Here is a 22,110-nt window from a genome sequence, read left to right as displayed (position 1 = left end):
AGAGCCACAGCTTTGGTTCTTGCTTTATCTGGTAAAGTTTATTGGTGTTACTTTTCCAGATCTGTAACCATGTATCGTATCACAGACTTATAGTCAGTGTATAGAACTTGGGGATGTTTAGCGGCAAAGTCATCATTTCCCGGAATGGCCGATTGGATACACTGCAAAAGCTGAGAGTGAATGTGTTTCAATGTAGGATGAGAAGAGGAGAAATTCTTTCTTATAGCAACAACAGCACTGAGGGGGTCAGTGTAAATTATAGCAGATGGGATGGAAAGCTCTATAATCTTACTAAGTGCTAACTGTATGGCGCATAATTCAGCGGTGAAGACGTTGCAGGCTAGTGATAGTGAGGCTGTAACTGAAAGTGAAGGAAAAACTGCTGCAGCACCTACCGTAGTTGCATTTTTGATCCGTCAGTGTAGATTTTAAAGAATGCAAGTTTAGAGTAGAGTGAGCTGAGTGCAACTGCCTATTATTGCAGGCAGGTATGACATTCTTTCCTCATCGAAGATGTACATCGTAAGACGCAGAAACGTACGTCCAAGGAGGAACAGGCACGCCTGTGTCCTGAAAAATATATCATTTAAGTCGATATCCCAACTCTGGACAAGCTTTCTAATCCTGAGTGAGGTCGGTCCATTCTCATAGAAAGAAATCCACCTAGTATATAAAGAAACTCCCAACTGGGGTGCGATGGAAGACTCTGAATCTTAGCAGCATAGTGGAGCAGTGGTGTTTTTCCTACGAAGATGTAATGGGGGATCATACGCTTCAATATAAAGACTTTGTATCGGAGAAGTCCTGAAAGCTCCAAGAGCAGTTCTCAGAGCCCTGTGCTGGATGACATTCAGCCGTTGTAAAGTAGTGCTTCTGTCAGAGTCATAAACAGGATAAACATAGTCTAGGCGTGAAAGGATTAAAGTTCTGTAAAAATGCAGTAAAGTGTACCGATCAGCTCCCCAAGACATGGATGAGATCGACCGAACTTTGTTCAAATGCTTTAGACAAATATTTTGGAAATTAAGCTTGCTATCTAATATCAGTCCAAGAAATCTAACAGTGGTAACAAGCGGTATTGGAGTATGGTTTATTTGCAAATCAGCATCAGGATGGAGGGCCCGACGCTTGCAAAAGTGAGTGGCATTGCATTCCTTTTTTGATAGCCGGTAACCATTGAGTAAAGTTCAGGATTTTATTTTAGTTATAGCAAGTTATAGCTGCCGTTCGATAGTGTTGATACTTTGAGACTGACAGGAAATGGTTACGTCGTCTGCATACATATAGGTTTCAACAGTTTTTGGGATGTCTTTTGTCATGCTGCTAACTCGGATTGCAAAAAGTGTTGATCACTGTGGGACTCCTTCCTGAATGTGAGATGCAGAGATTAAGTTTTTATGTCGTACCTGAAAAGAGCGCAACTGCAGGAAATTTTGAATTATTTTAGGCAAATGGCCCCTAAGTCCCATAATGATACCATGACGCCAGGTAGTGTCAAATGCCTTTTCAAGATCTAAGATGACCATAACTAGATGTTGTTTCCTGACATGAGATTCGGTCTTGATGAGCACGTCCAGGGTTGATCTGTTTTTCCGAAAGCCATACTGGTGATCTGGCAGGAGATTCTGTGACTCTAGGATTCAAGTGAGCCTTGAATGTACCATCATTTTCGAAAGTTTTCCTAAGCAACTTGTGAGAGATATGGATCTATAATTTTGAACCACAGAAGAATCTTTGCCTGGTTTTGGTATGGCGATAATGAAGGATAGGCATTTTCGTAGATCTGATTGTATAAAATCAGCAAGGTACACAAATCCTTCTCAAATAAATGCGCCATCAAAATGTAATGTATACCATCTGGGCCTGCGGCACTGTTGGGTGTTCTATTTAACGATTCTTTGAGTTCTGTTAATGTAAAAGGGTGGTTGTACGGGAATGAGCGGTGCGTGGAGAAGTTTATTTTATATCGTTCTGCATCTGCTTTGATGGTCTGGAAGGAGGATGTATAAAAAGCGAGGAAGAAATTGTGGCAAACGATTCTGCTACTGCATTAGCAACTTCCTCAGGCGCAGACACGTCTTTCCCGTTCCAGTGAAGTATCGAAGAGGACAGCATTACATACACTGCTGAGACTGAATCTACTCTCATCTTTACTGATGAGAGTAGATGCAGTCTCAGCAGCGATTCTGGACGAGCTAATCGGGTGAGAGGTTGGCACACGGTATCACCCCGCAAACATCACTGAAAGGGATCGATATGGCGGTCAAGGTATTCTCGTCTGGGGAGGCGTTATCTTGGATGGACGTACACAAGTCCAGATACTGGAGGAGGTACTGCAACCGGTGCACGCTACTGTACTGAGGTTATCCTTCCGAGTTAGTGTTTATGGATGATAACGCCACATCCATTGCACTGCAGCTGTTGATATGCTTTTGGAAAGTGAGGACATTGTTCGTATGGATTGGCCTGCCCGTTCCATCGATCTAAATCCCATCTAACGACGCTCTGGGGAGACGCCTAGCAGCATGCCCACCAGCTGAAGATGGCGCTGACAGAATAATGGACGATATTACCGCAAGAACTTATCAACAACATTGTATTGACAGGCAGTGAAAAGCCTGCATCGACATTAGGGGTGGCCATATCTCCTACTGAGGATCATCTTTGGCAGTGATGCATCTGTATCATGGCAGCCAGTGCTATGTTGCCATTTTTGAATAAACTCCCTCTGTACCGTTTTGTCCTTCATGATTTCTGTACCTTACGAGATTCCTTTGGTATGCTTTTTCCATGTCCAGGTCACTCCTATGAAAAGCTACAGGTGAAAACCTGACTGGTCCTTAAATTTTGCACACCAGTATATTTGCCATTTAGGGCCTGTATTCTTCCCCAGATGATACGTATGTCGGTGTCTTTTGTGATGGTTGAGGCAAAAGCAATCCACGAATCACGTTTCGCTTTCCGTATAATTTGTCTCTCTTTAGCTTTAAGTCTTTTAAAAATAATTAAGTTACTGGCGGAAATTATTCCAAGCACGGTTTTTCTCCTTTCTGGCATGATAGCAATCCGTATTCCACCAGTGATTTCAATGAATGCGATATGGTGTGGATTTTGGAATAGAAGCATGGGCTGCAGTTAGAATCTAAGTCGTGATTTAAGTGGTTACATATCAATCGGCTGTTTTTCAACATAAAGTCTGTCTAGAAATATTTGGCCGGAATAGCCAAGTGGATAGTTGATCAGGATTTGGAGTTACACCTGTTTGTAATGAGCAAATAAGAGGAAAATGATCGCTATTAAAGGGATCGGTTAACACTGACCATGTCACGAATGGAAAGATGGATGGTGAATAGATTGATAAGTCAATTGCAGAAGTAGATCCTGTGGGTAGGTGGGAGAACCACAGTTTAGTAAATTTAGGTCATTATTGTTCAAAAATTCTTCAATCAATTTGTCCCTTGCGTCCATTGTAGTGGATTCCAACAATGGATGGTGGCCATTAAAATCACCTAAAATACATATTGGCGTTGGGAGTTGTGTATTGAGATTGTTCAGTTCTGAATGGGGAAATGGTATTGTTTGTTTATGGACTTTACGGCGCAAGGGCAGCAAGGCCATAATGCGCCTAACTATGGTGATATTAAATACACAGTTTATAGAAATATTTATTGCAACAGTATATAAATGTTGACCTTCACACTGCGTTGTACAGTTGTATCCGTTTAAGGAATTAAAAAAAATTGTCCACGTGTGGGGTATCTTGCAGGAGGTCAGCAATACTGAAAGGAATGTTCGTCCTAGAAAAAGAGGCAAACATAGCTTGTCGGTCACTATTGTATTTGGGGAAATCAATGAATACGCGTTGGACAGTGAACCGCGTGTTGCAATTTGTACATAGTGGTGGATCAGTGCCTGCAAGAAGATAAAGATGTGTATGGCCTATTCGTAGTCGGGCTAACAGGACTTCATGCCTGTTTTCATGTATACTGGATTTCAAAGGTTGGAGATGTTTCTTTATACGGATTAGTTTGTTCCCAACTTGACTTTGCCAGATATTTTGCCATTTTTCAAGACACCGCCTCTTTATTCTTGACTTGTAGTCTGTGATCGGTATACTAAACAGTTCATCTATAGAATCTGTAGCAGCTTTCGCAACTAGATCAGCACGTTCTTTCCAACAAAAGATGACTTGTTCGTTTCTTCCTATTTAGCTTAGTCATGGTATTAGAAATCTGTATGAGTAAGGGGTTATCATGAGTTTTATTCTGCTGTATAGCACTAATGGAGTCTCTATATAGATAACACTGTTCGATATATTTGTTGATAAGGTGAAATTTGACGCTATGAAGATAGCGCAGTGTAGCTGCTGCATTCGGTGGAGAGTTTCTTGGCTATGGTAAGGTTGGGAAAAACTGCTGCTCCACCAACATGGGCGTCAGTTTTATATCCGTGCGTGTACTCTGCGTGCTGGGTTCTCAATGCGGCATGAATTTGCGCTATTTTCTGTTGGGGTAGGGTGTGTTTCCCCAACGATGTGAGTGAAAGATCTCACAACGGTGTGTGATACATCCGAGGTTGATCTGTACGAGTAGTGGGCTGTATCATGCTAATGTCGATTTGCCAGTCACTGAGCAGGGAACGAAGGCGTATCCCTGTTGATGGGAGAATCTGTGAAGATTCTCCCATTTGGGCGAGAAGTGTCCATTCCGAGTAGTGTTGTCAAGTTGCCCTTTGACTTTTGCTGCTTAGTTTAACAGAATCATTTGTCTGCGTAGATGTAAAGAGGTCCCAGTTCCTTCAGCATATAAGCTCTGAACTGGTGATGTACGGAATGCCCCAAGTGCAAGGGATCAAGCCAACGTAAGGCATTTGGTCTAGCAGAGCCGTATTAAAGCATGATACAAATGCAATAGCGTGTAACGGTCGACTCCCCATGTTGTGCCAGATAGTACTCTTAAGAAATGGTATTGATGGTGGAATATAAATGGAAACAAGGATAACTGAAACACAAACTGCTACAGCTTCTAGAGTGGTTTGTAATTGGATGTGCTTGGACGGTGTGTTAGAATTAATAAGAATGGCTACTTCTCCACGGGCAGGAGACTCTGCGATCCTATCTTGCTTGTAAATGATATATTTTTTTTAAGTTTTGGTGAAACATGCGGTGACAAGAAAGTTTCCTGTACGCATACACCTATGGGGTTCAACTGAGCAAGTAAATCCTTTAAATCATCAGAATGACTGATTAGTCCCCATGCAATTACATTGTATGACGTTGTGCCTCATTTTGGTTTAACTCGGGATGATTATTTTTGACTGTTTTTTGTATGAGGAGCATTTTTTCGTTCTTTTTTTTTTTTTTTTTTTTTGAGAAGGTGGGGCGTCCAGTATCCATAGTGTCATTCGCATGAAGTTCTATTAATGGACTCCTCATAATCTGAGCGTACATCTACTTCCATACTGTTCGTGGTTTTCTTGCTGTCTTTAGATTTCCATTTTTCACAATCATGCGAACCCGTTGGAGTATCAGCTGGAATGCTAATTGGAGTGTTAGTCGCTTCACTGGTTTTAGTTTGAGGTGTGTCAATTTTAACCCAGTTAGCTAGAGATGTGTTAGGGGGTACTGATACATCTGTTTGAGCTGCTGCTGAATGAGTGCTCGAGTGTGAGATGCATAAGAACGACTGGGCATGGTCAACATAACTTGTCCGCGTTCTTCAAGATATGCCACTTTATGTTCTATTTTACATTTTTGAATTTTCTTACCTGTTTTCCACATTTCCGAATATTTAGAAAAGACTGGGTGATTTCCTTTGCAGTTGGGTCTGCTATAGGACAAATGGAATCATCTCTACATGTCTGCTGGGAATGCCCATATTTCTGGCACTTAAAACAACGGATGGGGTTAGGAATATAAGGCCGAATTCGGCAATTTAAATAGCCAACTTTTACTGAGGATGGCAAATCTGGGGTACTGAAAGTTAAAATGATGGATCTAGTTGAACGAAATTTGCATATTTTTTAGTGATTATGCGTTTGGAGCTTATTACTTTTTGACTGTTCAGTTCTACAACTGATTCCTCTTCATATACTGTAAGTAGATCCCATTCGGTTATGACGCCTTTCGAGGAATTTAAGGTGTGGTGCGGGGTAATAGATACTGACAGTCCACCGAATGTTGTTGTTTTGACCAGCCACTCAGAATGTTGGGAGTTGGCTGTTTCAATAAGGAGGTCTCCGGATTGCAATCGTTTAACAATTTTTGGTGTTCCAGCAATGGATTCCAAATATCTCTGCTTTACAAATGGTGATAATTTTCCCACAGGCTGGGTGGAGAAGGAGTGTATTACGAGAAAATTTGGCATGTCATTGCACCGCACTTCCCTTCGAAATCTTTACGGTTGATTACAGTCATTATCAGTGGACGTGTCTGGCCTGGAGTTTGAAGGCTCTATAGGTGGATAGTCGTTTGAAGCCGTGGTCACTTCTTTTAGCCCTGGAGAATAATTTTTTCTCTTGATTTGATTAATAGGAAAATAAAGAAAGGTGTGTTCTAATTTGTGGCTTTCAAGTATAGAACTGGTTTTAAATAAAGACTGTTGATAGAAATGTGGGAACTTAAAAAGAAATAACATTGACTCGAATCTGTAAAACGTCTTTATTATGATAAAATAAAATAAAATACATGCGTACTGATTGTATAACTATATGTTAAAATATTAACGATAAAAGCTTTTATCGCTTTTAATTTTATATATTTTATTTTGTTTTAATATTTTAATATATAGTTATACAATTGGTACGCATGTATTTTATTTTATGTTATCATAATAAAGACGTTTTACAGATTCGAGTCAGTGTTATTTAGTATATATTAACCCCTGGCTTGTAGCCGTGAAGAGTATTGTGTACGGCATGTGCGTTCTGTATGCAATAAAGAATTCTTCTTATAATTACAGATGAATACAGAGTTCCTGACTGCAGAGGCCTTTTCAATGAATAACTTCAATCACTTATCTAGCGCACTCTATAAATCGCAATAATATCGCTTGGCACCCGGGCCTTTCAGACTGAATAATATACAATTCGACGCACCCTGACCCGGTAGTCGATACAAAAAATCTCAATGTCAAGCAAATGTTACTTTTGACCAGTCTAATCCTCGTAAAATGACGCGAACTCAGTGGATTATGATTGCTATCGATGGACACGGTTCAGAGTGTACCATTTTGTGCATTTGATTGTACTCCCGAATCGGCTCATATGATGAACGTCTACACAGCATACTTTTAATTTTCATTACCTCGCTGAATATTAGCAGTTTAAGTTAATAAAAATAAATACAATAACTTCAATTTTTTTTTTTTTGGGGGGGGGGGGCATTAGTAGAGACATATGATGCAAGAGAGCAAGCTTATGCAGCATAAAGTAGGGTAAATCAGAAACATCTCTGTTTATTTATAGGCATATATTAAAACAGTCACTATTTATGAACATCAAGCTAAATAGCTTTGTCAATAATGCTAACATAGAAATAAATCCAAATAATTGACTTTATGGTAGATGGAACGGTGATTAGAGTGTATAAACACGTTTTGAAAAACTAAAAAGATTTCAAGGAATACTTAATTTTTGTTTTGTAACATATTAAAAGTAAAACTGCTTTTGTATACTGTTTCTTTTATAATTATTAAGTATTTATTTTCAGGTTCCACATTGAAATACCAGATGGCAGTAGCGATTTTGGTCACAACTATTTGTTTGAGCTTGTAATGAGAGTCTAAAAGGTTCATGAACGTAAGCAACGGAGAAGACGCTGTTAACGAAGCAGAATGGTGGGGAGACAGACCTGCCGGCATGCCACGAGCGTAGAGTTTCGTCAACAATAAGAAGACTTCAAGTGGTGATGATGAAAGCTTTAAAGAAAACATCAAATGATATAACTGCCATACTAGACACACACACGCTAAAAGAGCAGCAACCATTGCTAATAGTGAGAGACGACAGTGTTTCTATAGACAACGTGCGCGATGGGAAGAATGTTAGGGTATCTGACACACCGTGTTGACGACAACTTTCCGCCCTTGTCACCCTTGTAGGGTGACTTCTTGAAATTCACAAACTACCCAAGATGCAGTGGGTCTTTTTGTATAATAGCGGTAAATAAGAATACATTTCTCCCACTCGTTTGGACTGCGACTTCCTGTCGCACGACCTCAAATAGTGGATGATCTTTTGTTTTTTTTTGCTAAACGAAAGGAGTTTTTAACCCTGACAATAAAGACTCCGAAATATTGATCGAATTACCAAAAAAAAAGAAAACAAGACTGTGCCTGCTGCACTATTCCGATTCACAAAATAAAGTTGTATGTACAGCGATGATTTTTATTTCGACCACTACGGGGGGGGGAGGGGAAGGCCCATAACGACGAGGTGACGCCAGTGCCTTGGAAGGGCCCAGTGACTTTTGATGGATAGTAAAATAAATTTCCACTTGACTCTTGTTGCAATTAATTAAAAACGTTAAATAAACGAAACACGTTCATTAACACCACACCTTATGTTAGTGGCATAACATGAGCGAAGTCTAAGGAATTTACAACAAAAATTATAATGTGCAAATAGTGAAATCTTAGTTAGGAACTGTTTTAAAAACAAGCATCACACGCTTTCAAGATGAACGGCAAGGGTCGGGCTTTGACGTTCTGAATTTGAATTCACAGCTGGAACTAATCTAAAACAACCCACCTGGTTGAAACATATATTTTGTGATGTTCTTCGCAAGCTTTTTTTTTTTTTTTTTTTTTTTTTGATTTGGTAGTTGTTGGCGCATCGGCTTCTGTGGCCATATTGCACCTCCCAAGGTTTTTGCAGTACTTTGATCCAAGCCCGAGGCGGGAATCGAACCCGCGACCTTTGGGTTGCCGGGCAGGTACTTTACCCACTCGGCTAGCCCGGTCGGCTTTCGCAAGCTTACAAAATCTTGCCGAATTTCTTGAATATCGCCGTAGTTGACAGTTCTTGCTATCATTTCAGCTTACTTTCAAGAATTTACTTTGCTCAATAAAACGCTAAGATCAGACGGAAAACGTAAAAATTTTAAATTGCATTTTACACAATCCAGAAAATACTTTTCTGTAGGAAGTCTGATGATGTGCATTGAATTGGGTAAAGTAAACACCCCATCCTTATTTCTCTCTACTTGATACCTCATTTAAAGTCTCAAATGAGACAGGACAGTAGCAATAGAGCTTGCTTCCAGGGTAGCATTATGGACAAACATCCTTTTAATATCAAAATCTGCAATTATAATGTGCCATTTATCGAACAGCCTGCACAGTCTCACACACAAGGACGCTGCATATTTCTATTCATTCCTCCTTTATAGAGAGAGAAAAATAAACCCACTTTTCATGTTAATCGAATATTAACAAATTGCATAATTGAATATAACTTATTGAATAATTTTTAAATATATCTATCTCTGCTTGCTTGACTTGAGAAAAATTAAGTTTATATTTTTTCTAGGTTAAAAGAACTCTGTGCATCACCATAATAACACATATCAGACTAGCATTTTTTTTTTAGTTTACTTAAACACGAAACGAATTAGAACCTGTAGTACTTAGTAACATGCATGGGATAACAGAAGACACTTGCTAAAAGATTTAACTTGGGTTTCCGTATATTCTAATTTCCACTAAATCGTTTGAACGAAGCCTGTTCCAGAAAACATAAGTTGAAGGGATAAATGAGGGAAGAGAAAACGTTGGTTCTATGATATGTGGATTTGCACATTGAATGGATGCTGACTGGGGAATTAGATGCCTATAGAAAAGGCAAGCAGTTGAAACTGAATATCTATGAGACAAAGTGGAGAGACTTTGTAAAAAATTGGGGGTCATTAATTACCCTAACTGCCCTCTTTTAAATGGAGCCAGGAAGCCTTTTTTATAAGGATTGAAGTTATCTTTGCCCTATTGAAGAATTACATGAAGATCCACATTTAAAGAAATGTTGGCGGTAATTTGAAAAGGGATCGTTTATGCGGTGAAAGGTCTCTCAAACTAGAAAGAAGAATTCCATTAATATACAGGGAGAAAGAAATGAACCTTGGGAGCGCCGAGAGAGAGAACCATCTACCATCACCCGCAGTGAAAATTGAATATTCAGTTGCAGAAAAAGGCGGTCCATTAGATTGTTGAATGAAGATTTTTGCGCCTGTGATTCTGAGTTTCCTGAATGTGCTCTTCAGTATTACCTGAAAGACATTTTTTTTGGTAAAAATGCTATCGCATTTTGATCACACATTTATTTTTAAATACTTTGCGACAATAATAAAGGCAGGATAGGTCCTTCATAATAATTTTACGTGGAACAAGAAAAGATAAAAATTTTAGATCGCCAATTAGATCAAATTTTCTTTGTTTTGAAATATTCGACTAACTTCTATTCATGCTTTATTTGACAACTAAAGTGAAACATTTAGATTGTTCTGGTCAGTCATTAGACCTTAATCCCAAAATAATGGTGTATATACGAAAAGCAATTAATAAGTGAACACCCTAACGGCTACAGAAACGCCAATAAAATAATAAAGGACTCCTTCTATCATCGTCCACTATCTGCACAGACAGAAATGGAAGATATTCAAACTATTTGCAACATATACGAAAAAAAAAACTACTTCAGTATCTGAAGGGAAGTTTTTATTCCCATAGAAAAACCACTGGGGTAAAAATGGAATATACAGTCTTCCCAATCTTGTATTTAAAAAAATAAAAATTAAGGCCCAAGACTGAATAATAAACAAGTCTTGAATGCTGATTATACATTTATTGCAAATTTACGAGTATGTATCAAAAATAAATTGTTAGTTGTGTATCAGAACTATACGATATACAGAAATGAAACTAGTTGTGGTTTCTACTAACAGAATTAATGCACAAAAATAGAAAATAATTTGAATAACAAAATTAAACGTTAAGCCCCTTCCGTGCAAATTCACGAAATAAAAATAGTGTGTCCTTGTAGCCATTCCATACTAAACGTATGGAATGGCTACAATAGGTATAGTAGCCATTCCATACGTTTTAGCACACTAGGATAAAATCTTAACTTTCTCCGAATTCTGCTGAAAAAAAAAATGGGCGTTTTCATGATGTTTCTTCAGTTGAAAGTTGATTTGCTTCCAGCCGAAAACTCAATTTTTATTCTTTTTTTTTTATATATATATATAAAGCAATTTTAGAGAGCTGATCAACGTGCAGAAAGAGCAACAAAATGACTTGCCCGTCGGTTCTCCTGGGGAATGTCACATTTTATGCCACACATTTCTTATCTACCATGTTTTATCAACCCTCGGTAGCGCAGAATCGTAATAGTAACAGTTGGGCATTATCTGCTCTGCTACAGTTCCCATGAGACAACTTTAATGAGCCTTCATTCGTTGGTTAGCATTTAATAAAACCGCCAACTGCGCCACTCCCTGAGCTGATACGTTCCCGTACAACTCAATGGCGGCTAAACAAAATTTGTACATTATATGATAAGGAATGGGAACACTCGGGTGATCTACTGCAGTTGTTAGGGAGAATATGCCATAAGTAGGCTGAATTTAATTCCGGGCACAAACTTCCTTCAGATGAACGTTGATAAATTCTTCTGGCGAAAGCTGTAAACAGTTTACCAATCCCCGGTGGGCACACACACATAACGTCACGATGATTGTGTGACAGCCAACCATATTTTAAACTTGTAGTGCGTACCGTATATTTTAAATTAATCGTAAAGTCCCGAGTTAACGGTGCTTAGTGGTTTCGGAGTATGTCCACGCGCCACCGTGCATTTCAACTAAGAGCGATTTAGAAGGTGGCGATCAGAACGGGGGACCGGTTATATTAATTATTTTGCGTGCCGCTATGCTAGCTAAAGTCTTTCACGTTGCAGAGTACAGTTCTGCTGAACTGCTTAATTTGCTTATGGAACACGGAGACATGAACGATAATCAGGGAAAGCAATTATAACTGATCACCATAATACCGGGCTTAAGCCCATTTAATTATAAAGTGGGATTGCCTATAACGAAATGCAGAATCCTATAAAAGTAGACTTGCATTCCTCAGGTGGAGATTTTGTCGCAATCAGTTTACCTCGCCAATCACAAACAAATAGCACTTCTCAAAACTGCCTTTTTTTTTTTTTTTTTTTTTTTGTGATGCAATGCGCTACCCTGATGGTTGTTTTTGTGTGTATATATATATATATGCCGGTGGTGGCCTAGTAAACGTGTACTCCATTGCACTAAATGATAATTCAGGGGAAACAATAAATCAAAATTGGTGTGAAGTACATTCTTGAGTTTAAAAACAGAATTTGCTTTGCTTATATTGCGCGTTTTAGTGGAAAGGAGCTGTTTATCAGTTTCCTTCGTTAAAATTAAGAATCTGCTAAGAATATGGAGTTAAACTCTCCGAATAGACACGATTGGCTTGGAGCTACAGCGTCCATTCTGATAGCGAAACGCCACCTATTAAGTTCTCCACTGCGGAATGAAGCTATTTTCATTTGAATGATAGTTGAAAGTCTGCTCAGTAAGATTTCCTATTTAATAAATGAGCTCTTAGCTTGTTGTAAAAAAATAATGAAGCCGTGAGCAAATCCTCCAACTGGTACTCAACAGCGCTTTAATCTCCATTAAGGCAAAGATATGGGCCCTCACAATTGGAGAAATGCCTGTTTTCGGCTAGTGCGTTCTTCCTTTTATCAAATTATAATGGAACAGAAAAAGTCATTCGTATTTAGGAAAGTTAAGTACCGTGTAACAAAATCAATGTACATGTAAATGTTTGTAGAAGGTTATGCACACTACATCACTACAGTAGCCTGTTATTACCATAATGAATATAACTTTAGACTGAAATGAAACATTTCAATTACCGCAACTTTTCAGAGATTTAGGAAATTACTTCTTTGTTTCAATAATTCAATTTGTAAAATTTTAACTACAACTAATCGAGTTGAATGTCTTACGTCAACAAAAGTACTGAGATATTGTATTACATCCATTGCGCGGGGTTTTCCCACAGAAGAATTCCAGTTCGTGAGATAGGCCAACTAAGCGAAGCCCAAGATGGGGAAAATTAACGCAATTAATTGTCCTAGAAAATGTAGCCTAAAATTTTCCTGGGTGTTGTCGTCCGAAAGCATATTAGATACACACAGTTATATATATATATATATATTTTTTTTTTTTTTTTTGTCAGAGCATATTTTTTGCTGTATATGGATGGATGGGCCTTTTATGGCACATCCGAGTGAAGCCTTAGTCATGTTTCATTGGAATTTGTCCTTTGGTGCTAAGAAAAAGATCAGTAAACCCTACTTCTTCAGGAAACCTCAAGTCTTTCAATAAACGAAGTCAGCAGGGCCTTTTATGGCACTAAAGACGAACTGTTCGAAGAAACTGAAAGACCATAACACCGGTAATGACGATGTGACTGTACTGAGTTTTGAAATTCTACTATTAAATTGACTACATACTGACACTTTGTTTAGTATGCACCTATTAGTTTGTTTTCAGATATGTGCAACAAAATATCTTTCTCAAATGTTCGTCTTATAACCTGTAAATACCAATACAGTATTAAAATTCTTTAGAGCAACAATATACCTTGCAAGTCAAGGTTGTTGACCAGAAGTCTGAGAATTACTGCAAAGATTTCCGAAACTACAGACCACTTTTCGATTAAACAAACTTTACGCAGACCACCAAAGGTTATATTTTTATAACAAATGCCAAACAATTTTGTTATAAAAATAAATTTAACTATCCTCCTGTTCAAAAAAAATAATAATCATTTTAAGAGATATAACATATTTCAAAAGATTTTATACAGATGTATATTCTATGAGATAAGCAGTTGCTTATCCGTATGTTAATTTTTTTGTAGCCTCACCGCATGTTAAAAAAAAAAAAAAAACGTTATGGAGTCTGACTCTTTGCATTTGCCTTGTGTCCCAATATTTCTGCTATTCGCATACACTATTATTTGCAAGTGGAATAATGGATGCTGTCTGATTAATCCAAACGCATTGTATCATGGAAAGCACTGATTTGTTAATTATAAATAAAGTTACGTTAGTGCCAAATTCGGTAGGACAAACGTGTAAGGCAGTTTCTGCAGTGAAAATGCATGACGATAATTTACCATTCATTAAGTCAATGACTTATTGTCCACGCTTTCGTGCTGCAGTTTACTTAGTTCTTTCTGGATTATATTAACAATTGAAATATATATATATATATATATATATATATGGTCCCTACGGACTGGGGATGTGCGAATATAACCACAATTCACAAAGAGGGATGAAAGGTTGACACCACTAATTACCTGTTAGTTTAACTTCTGTTCCAGGGAAAATAATGGAGCCACTGGTTAAAGAAGTATTGAAGGATCATCTAGACAAGACCATTAATAATTCAGACACAGCATCATGGGTTTGTTAAGGAAAGGTTTTGTCTGACCAACTTGATTGGATACTATGATGTGATCACAAAGGAACCGGATGAAAAAAAAATATTCTGATATCATATACTCCGATTTCAGGAAAGCTTTTGATACTGATACGTTTGATACATGGAGGACTGGTGTACAAATTGGTGCTGTATGGATTTAAGGGTGGTTGAGTGGGAGACGAAGAGAGTGGTAACCAATGGACACTGCTTTTCAAGGAATAATGTTATTAGTGGAGTTCCCCAGGGTTCGGTGTTGGGCCCATTGTTGTTTTGTATATTTATCAATGATATTGATGAAGGTATATTAGGCTTAATGTCCAAGTTTGCAGGGTTGTTAATGGCAGTGTGCTTCTGCAACAGGATCTAAAAAAGTTGGCCTGAGAAGCGGCAACTAAAGTTAAACACTGAGAAATGCATATGGGTAGAAGTAACCCCAGAGGAACGTACCAACTGTTCGGTTCTACACTACTGTTCAGTGGTAAAGAATAAAAAAGACCTGGGGATAATCTTGCAGTCAGATATGAAGTCTTCTGATCAGTGCAAACAGGCTGCCAGAGCTAGTCATGGGATCTTGTCAATGATATACAGGAATTTTGCTAGTAGGAATAAGGAGGTGATTATCCCTTTGTATAAGGCAATGGTCAGGCCACGCCTTGAGTACTCCGTACAAGTCTGGAGGCCTCATATTAGGAAGGAAGTAGAGTTGCTAGAACGAGTACAGAGAAGGGGAATGAAGGGATCCGCTTACCAAGAAAGGCTTAAGTTCTGCAAATTGCAGCGTCTGGAGACTAGGCATCCGAGGTGATCTGATTGAGGTGTATAAGGCCTTGAATGGTTTGAGCAGGCTCAATGCTGATGGGATTCTTCCTCTTGCTCAGATTACAAACCTGAGGGGACATAAATTCAAATTAAGAAAATACAGTTGTAGAATAGATGTATGGAAATTTGCCTTTAGCTAGCGGGTAGCTTGGCACTAAAGGTGCTAAGATGGAAGGTTATATATAAAATAAATTCAAGGAGGAACAGAACAAACCTTGAGAGCAAATGGATGTATGCAACGGGATTTTTTTTTTTCCTTTTTTTGGCTGATGCTGTATAAGCTTGTTTCCTTGCATCATGTCTCCGCTTATGCCTAAATGTTTATTTTCGAATATCCATCTCTGTCAAACTACGAAAAATGATTAAATCTGTAATAACTTCGTGTAATTTAATAATTCTGTATAATTACATGTAATCCTATATAAAATATGTTATACAGGATGCTCATTTTAAAAGTAAACCCACGTTATTCGTATTAAATGCAACGCTTCTAATCAACAATCATCGATGTAATTGTGCAAGTGCAAGATTCAAATAACCGGAGGAAGTAATATTTTTGCATTTCAAGCATTAGCATTAGTAGAGGCATTTGATGCAATAAAGCAAGCTTATGCAGCATCAGCCAAAAAAAAAAAACCCACTTCCACTTCACCCCTCTGTTCGTTCAAAATACCTGTCCAGCTGAGCCTTAAACTTATTTAGGCTATCAACCTCCACTGCAAGGGATGGAAGTCTGTTCCACCAACCAACCACCCGCTGGCTAAAGGCAAATTTCCGCACGTCTATCCTACATCTGTCTTGCCTCAATTTGAATTTATGCCTTCTCAGGTGATTTTTCTGAGCTAGAGGAAGAATCCCATCAGCATTGAGCATGCTCAAACCATTCAAGGCTTTATACACCTCTATCAGATCACCTCGCTGGTGCCTAGTCTCCAGACTCTGTAATTTGCAAAACTTAAGCCTTTCTTCGTAAGAGCACCCCTTTGTTCCTTTCACTAATCTTGTTGCCCTTCTCTGTACTCGTTCCAGCAGCTCTACATCGTTCTTGAAATGAGGCCTCCAGACCTGTATACAGTATTCTAGGTGTGGCCTGACCATTGCCTTATACAAGGGAATAATCACCTCCTTATCCCTGCTGGAAAAATTCCTGTATATCATTGACAATACTCCATGAGCTACTCTTGCAGCCCGTCTGCACTGCTCAGAGAACTTCATATCTGCCTGCACAACCACCCCCAAGTCCCTTTCATTCTCTACCACTGTCAGTGTAGTACCGACTACACGAGTAGGTTTTCCACTGTGCGGTCGCATGTTTTCAGGCTCCTGTTCAATGAAAAGTTTAAAGGATTATGCTCAACATCTTGTCGAGTTTCTGATATCCAGCGAATCAGTTTCTGGTGTGCTTTTCCTGAGGCAAGTTGTACTCACTAAATGAACAGGTAAACAACTTTATTCTCAATTTAAAAACTTGAATGCATATCTTATTTTGTTCAGCCAAGCATATAGCCAGCGGAATGCTTTCCAGCACAAGGTCACGTTGACCAGTATTTTAGAGATCACCTAAATTAGGTCAACCGGCAGGTGGTCTGTATACTTTGTCTCACTGCAGCGGACATCGGCTACCCGCTGTGGCACTTAAAGAAGGGAAAGTCGTGCTAACGCTAAATATAACTGAACACAAACACTCCTCACATAGTAGGAAGTGCTTTTATTGCCTAGCAGTTGAACACTTTAAAAATAAGGGACTTGAGAAACTAAATAGAATTTGCAGTAATTTTTCTAATAAATTAAAAAAAATAATAATAATAATAAATAAACAAAAATAATAAAAATTGCAGAAGCCTTCCGCCCCAACTGTAGTGCTACCTTAAACATTTGTTCTTTGCCAATTCTCCCTCCTTTTAATAATCATCATCATGCCTGGTCGCGCAAGCCAACAAACTTGTGATTCCTGCGGCAAAAATATTAAAGTCTTTTTGATCTGTAATGGCCCCTGCAAAAGAACCCTAGGGGAGTGCTGTTCTGGAAGTTCTGCGATTCCAAAGATAAGTTCCACGCCTCGATCTAGATACTACTGCAGCCAATGCAAAAGCGGCATTTCAAGTGCTGGAAAAAACAACGCAGAGAGAGACAGCACTACAACTGACCAAAATCACACTATGAGCAATATGTCGTCAGAAGATTTTTTACACACCTGTCAGGCCTGCCTGAAGAAGGTAAAACACGTAATAATCTGCAATGGCGACTGCAGCCGATCCCTATGCGGCAATTGCTCAGGACGGTCACTAATTTCTAAAATGACAAAGGTAGCTAAAGAGCGTTACTTTTGTGCCCGATGCCAGTGCAAACCTGCCCCGAGGGTCGCCACAGAAGCTAACATGCTGCCAGCGCAGAATGACGACCCCAAAGACTCTACATCACTGAATACAGATGCTAACACCGTACAGTCACTAGATGGATCTATAACAGAACAAATTCATTCACTGCGCCTAAACCTGGAGGCAATAATGGCAGAACAGAGCAATCAAATCACTACCATTGTCAGAGGAGAAATCATAGAAGTATGGTCCCGAATGGAGCATGTTCTGGTAAATCTTCATGTAGAACATGAGAGAACGAAGGCTAAGCTAGAAGCTTACCTTGAAGGAAGGGGGAAAGAAATGCCACAGCGCCCCCTATCCTATACCCAAGCGCTGAGGACAACTCCAGATACAACCGCAAGCATCAAACTACCATCAACAAAGAAGAAAACACTACTCAGCACGCCACATCTGGTCATAATAAAGCCAGTGGAAAACTCGACAATAGACAGTAGCGAGGCAGTAAAAACTACCGTTGTCCAGAAACTGGCCAAGGACTTCAAAACCACAAGAATAAAGTCCATCCGAAAAACAAGAAATGTTGGAGTAATCATTGAAACAACAACCAAGCAAGAGGCTCACTCTATCATCACCAATCCAACAGTCAGTACCCTAGGTCTTACAGCAGAAATCCCTAAAAAGAGAGGCCCATCCATACGTATATTTGATGTGGGCAAGGATATCACTCCAGATAACATCACAGATGAACTCTTCAACAGAAACTTCCAAGAATTAACTGACATAAGTAATGCCAGGGAACACATCAAACCAAAATATCACACTAGCTCCAAGTCTCCCCAGCTATACAATTGGGTGGTGGAGCTTTCTCCACAGGCATGGAACATGCTCAAACTACAGGACAGAGTCTTTATGGGTTGGAGCAGTCACCGCTTCAAGGAGCACGTGCCTGTTCCAAAGTGCTTCCGATGCTGCCATTTTGGGCACACCACCCACACATGCATGCAAACCGTGTCTACCTGTGGGCACTGTGCCCAAAAAGGGCATGACTATAATTCTTGCCCAAACAGATCTACAGATGCAGTTTGTGCAAACTGCAAAGCAGCAAAGCTCGATGCAGCACATTCTCTCAGGGACAGTAAGTGCCCTGTTTATCTAAAAGCTAAGAGGAACCAACAAATAAAGACCGATTATGGCAGCACGCCCTAAATCATTCAACAGCAATATCATAAAGTTTATCCAACTAAACGCCCAGCGAGCCCGTGCAGTAAGTGCCCAGATTAGAATCAGAGCCGAAGAGGAAAATGCTGACATATTAATTCTACAGGAGCCATATACCCATTCAAAGCAAGTCAGGGGATACCCCCTGACTTTCAAAATCATACATACAGATGAAGATACGCCCTGGGCTGCCATAGCTGTCCGTAACCCTAACATCATGGTTACAAGAATTTCCTCCCTATGCACTGCATGGGCGGCGTGTGCCCATGTAATTTGCCCGTTGGGAGCCTTCTACCTCATCTCCCTCTACTGCAGACCTGGCCAAGATATCACTCCAACAATAAATTATCTACGTACAGTCCTTGCTACACTTCCCAACAGCAAGATTATCCTTGGGGCAGATGTAAATTGCCGCTCTCCTACCTGGTACAGCCTGACCACTGATCGCTCTGGGTGCCACAATGGGCAGCTTCTTGAAGATTTCCTGGCCACTTCTCCCTTCCTGGTTCTGAACAAGCCCAATAACCTGCCTACCTATTCCAGCACTCTGTGGGAATCCACAATAGATATCTCCATAGCTACACGATCCATTTCCAGCAAAATTTCTGGGTGGCAGGTCAATGAGGCCTGGACCACCTCAGATCACAGAGCTATTACATTTCAACTTACAAGATCCATTGATCCAACTCCACCACCTCACTACAATATTAGTCGCTATGCCATTAACAAGGCCAATTGGGAAATCTTTTGCTCCACGCTGCAGACCATGATCCAGAACCACAACTCTTCTGATCTTCCAGCACTGGACCCCAACCAACATCAAAAGCTCACAACAGAAATCATCATCCAGGCCTGCAATCAATCAATTAGAAAGAAAAGACCAATGCCTAATGCCGTCCCATGGTGGTCCCCAGAGCTGGAGCACCTTCGCCGAATTGTACACTCCAAAAGAAAAGCCTTTCAGAGAGCTCGTACCTCTTGGCCCCCAAATGAGGTCAACACCCTCCGTGAAGAATATCGAAGAGTCAGAAACGACTACACCTCCCTTATAAGGCAGTGTAAAAGATCATCTTGGGAACGACTCGTCAAAACGACTGGCAATACTGAACCCTGGGGGGTGGTGTACCGCATCACCACCAACAAGCTCCCGAGGGGCGAAGTTATCCAATCCACTCTCACACCAAACGGCACTATGACTACATCGTGGGAGCAGTCTATGGCCAATATTCTGGACACGCTTTTTGGTACAGATACTGATCCTCTGACAGTACAACAGCAAGAAATATGCCAGGCAAACAACATCTACTTCAACAATGCTGTAGAAGACCAATTTACCACAGATGAACTGCAGCAGGCTCTTACCAAAATGAAAGAGAGGAAATGTCCCGGACCAGATCTCATTGAACCCGAAGTCCTTAAAAAGACCGCCCAAATTAACATCCAGTTTCTACTCGACCTCTTCAATAAGTGCTTGTCCCATGGATCTTTCCCAGAAGAATGGAAAAACGCCAATGTAAAACTGATCATAAAAAATCCGTCTAAACCACTCCAACAACCAGAGTCATACCGACCCATTGCCCTTTTATCCATGGTCAGTAAACTGTTTGAACGACTACTCCTAGTACGGCTCCAAGACCATTACACCAAAGCTGGGCTCCAGTCCAACTTCCAGTTTGGATTTCGACCGGGGCGTTGCACAGAAGACGCACTGCAAAGGATCATCTCTGCAGTCTCAACTTCTACCTCCAAATACTACCTACTAATAGCAATAGATTTCGCAGGAGCATTTGACAGGCTCTGGTGGGCAAGTATCCTTCGCAGACTTAGGCAAGCAAATATACCATTAAATTTATACAAATGCATCGAAAACTACTTATCAAATAGGAAAATTACAATCTCCTCAACGTACCGAAGAATTACCAGGTCAATCTACAGAGGTTGCCCCCAGGGTTCAGTCCTTGGTCCTTTTTTGTGGAACATTGTCCTGGATGAGCTCCTTGGACTGGACCTAGGTCCTGTAGGTATACAAGCCTTTGCTGATGATGTGACCATTTCGATTGAGGCTGACAGCAGAGCTTCTCTGGAAGCCAGAGGAAACCAGGCACTTCAAATCCTTCAGAACTGGGCAGCCCTACACAAACTAAGACTCTCACCCCAAAAGACACAATCCATTCTCCTGAAGGGATCACTGCAGCCTACTAGAAACCCCACTATCAAACTTCAAGGCCAAACCGTCAAGCTAGTTTCTACGTTAAAACTACTGGGAATAATACTTGACCCTAAGCTCACTTTCTCTCCGCATCTTGCACACCTCCACGCGAAAGTGAGAAACTACACTGCTCTCATCGCACGGGTGAGTCGTCGCGATTGGGGATTGAACCGACGCACCCTTAAGATTCTGTACAAATCAATCTTCCTTCCCTTCATAACGTATGGATCAGGGGTCTGGTTTCGCAGGGCAACTCTTTACAACAACAAACGTAAACTGGGAACCATCCAGCGCACCATCCTTCTTACTATTACAAGGGCATGCTGCACAGTTAGCAACCCAGCCCTTCAGGTTCTTGCGGGCGTCCTTCCGCTTGATCTGGAGGTTATTCGAAGGGGCCTCCACTACTGTCTATCCAGGGGTATACCAGCAACTATCCTTGGACACTCCATCAATAACCTGAATGAAATCAGGCAGGAAAAGAAAAAAAATTGCCATCCTACTACTTCAGACCTGGCAGGACAGATGGACTGCTACCGACAAGGGCCCAATCACCAAGAAATTTATACCTTATGTGAATGCCGTATTTCCTAAATCTCCAACTTGGTTTTCTCCTGGTCTTCATACCACCTACCTCATCACTGGACACGGATCAATAAACCATAAATTAACATCCATGGGAATCATTGACAACCCCTACTGTGCATGTGGTGAAATAGAAGACTGGAACCATCTAGTATATACCTGCCAACACTATGAGGACCTCCGCAGCATCCTGTTTACTCGTATACAAGATAACCCTCAAGGAAATGAACACTTATTCATCACAGAAGAAAACTACTACTATGAGTTTACCAAGTTTGCACAAGCCCTCTTCACAAGACGGAGCACCTTATTGCCAACACAAAATAGGAACAACCCAAACATCTGATCCTAACCTAACTGGCCAACTGATCTTAACCTGGATAGGATCAACTGGCGTATGGACCACCTCATTCCTCAGTGGCAACTTGCACACGGCT

General features: G+C 40.2%; 1 protein-coding gene across 2 annotated transcripts in view; it reads left to right on the top strand.

The window, feature by feature from the left end:
- Positions 1 to 8,466, top strand: part of LOC150088245 (suppressor of lurcher protein 1-like) — a 1,375,230-nt gene extending 1,366,764 nt beyond the window's left edge. For both annotated transcript variants that reach the window (XM_090370656.1, XM_090370655.1), the window contains exon 16: positions 7,709 to 8,466. In XM_090370656.1, coding sequence (XP_090226782.1) covers positions 7,709 to 7,773 — 65 coding nt within the window. In that variant the 3' untranslated portion in view covers positions 7,774 to 8,466. The remainder of the gene's footprint in view (positions 1 to 7,708) is intronic.
- Positions 8,467 to 22,110: the final 13,644 nt, after the last annotated feature.

Source organism: Mastigoproctus giganteus, chromosome 3 (assembly GCF_048544385.1).
Source record: "Mastigoproctus giganteus isolate SK-2022 chromosome 3, ASM4854438v1, whole genome shotgun sequence".
NCBI classification, from domain to species: Eukaryota; Metazoa; Arthropoda; class Arachnida; order Uropygi; family Thelyphonidae; genus Mastigoproctus; species Mastigoproctus giganteus.
This window is presented reverse-complemented; position numbering and strand designations above follow the sequence as displayed.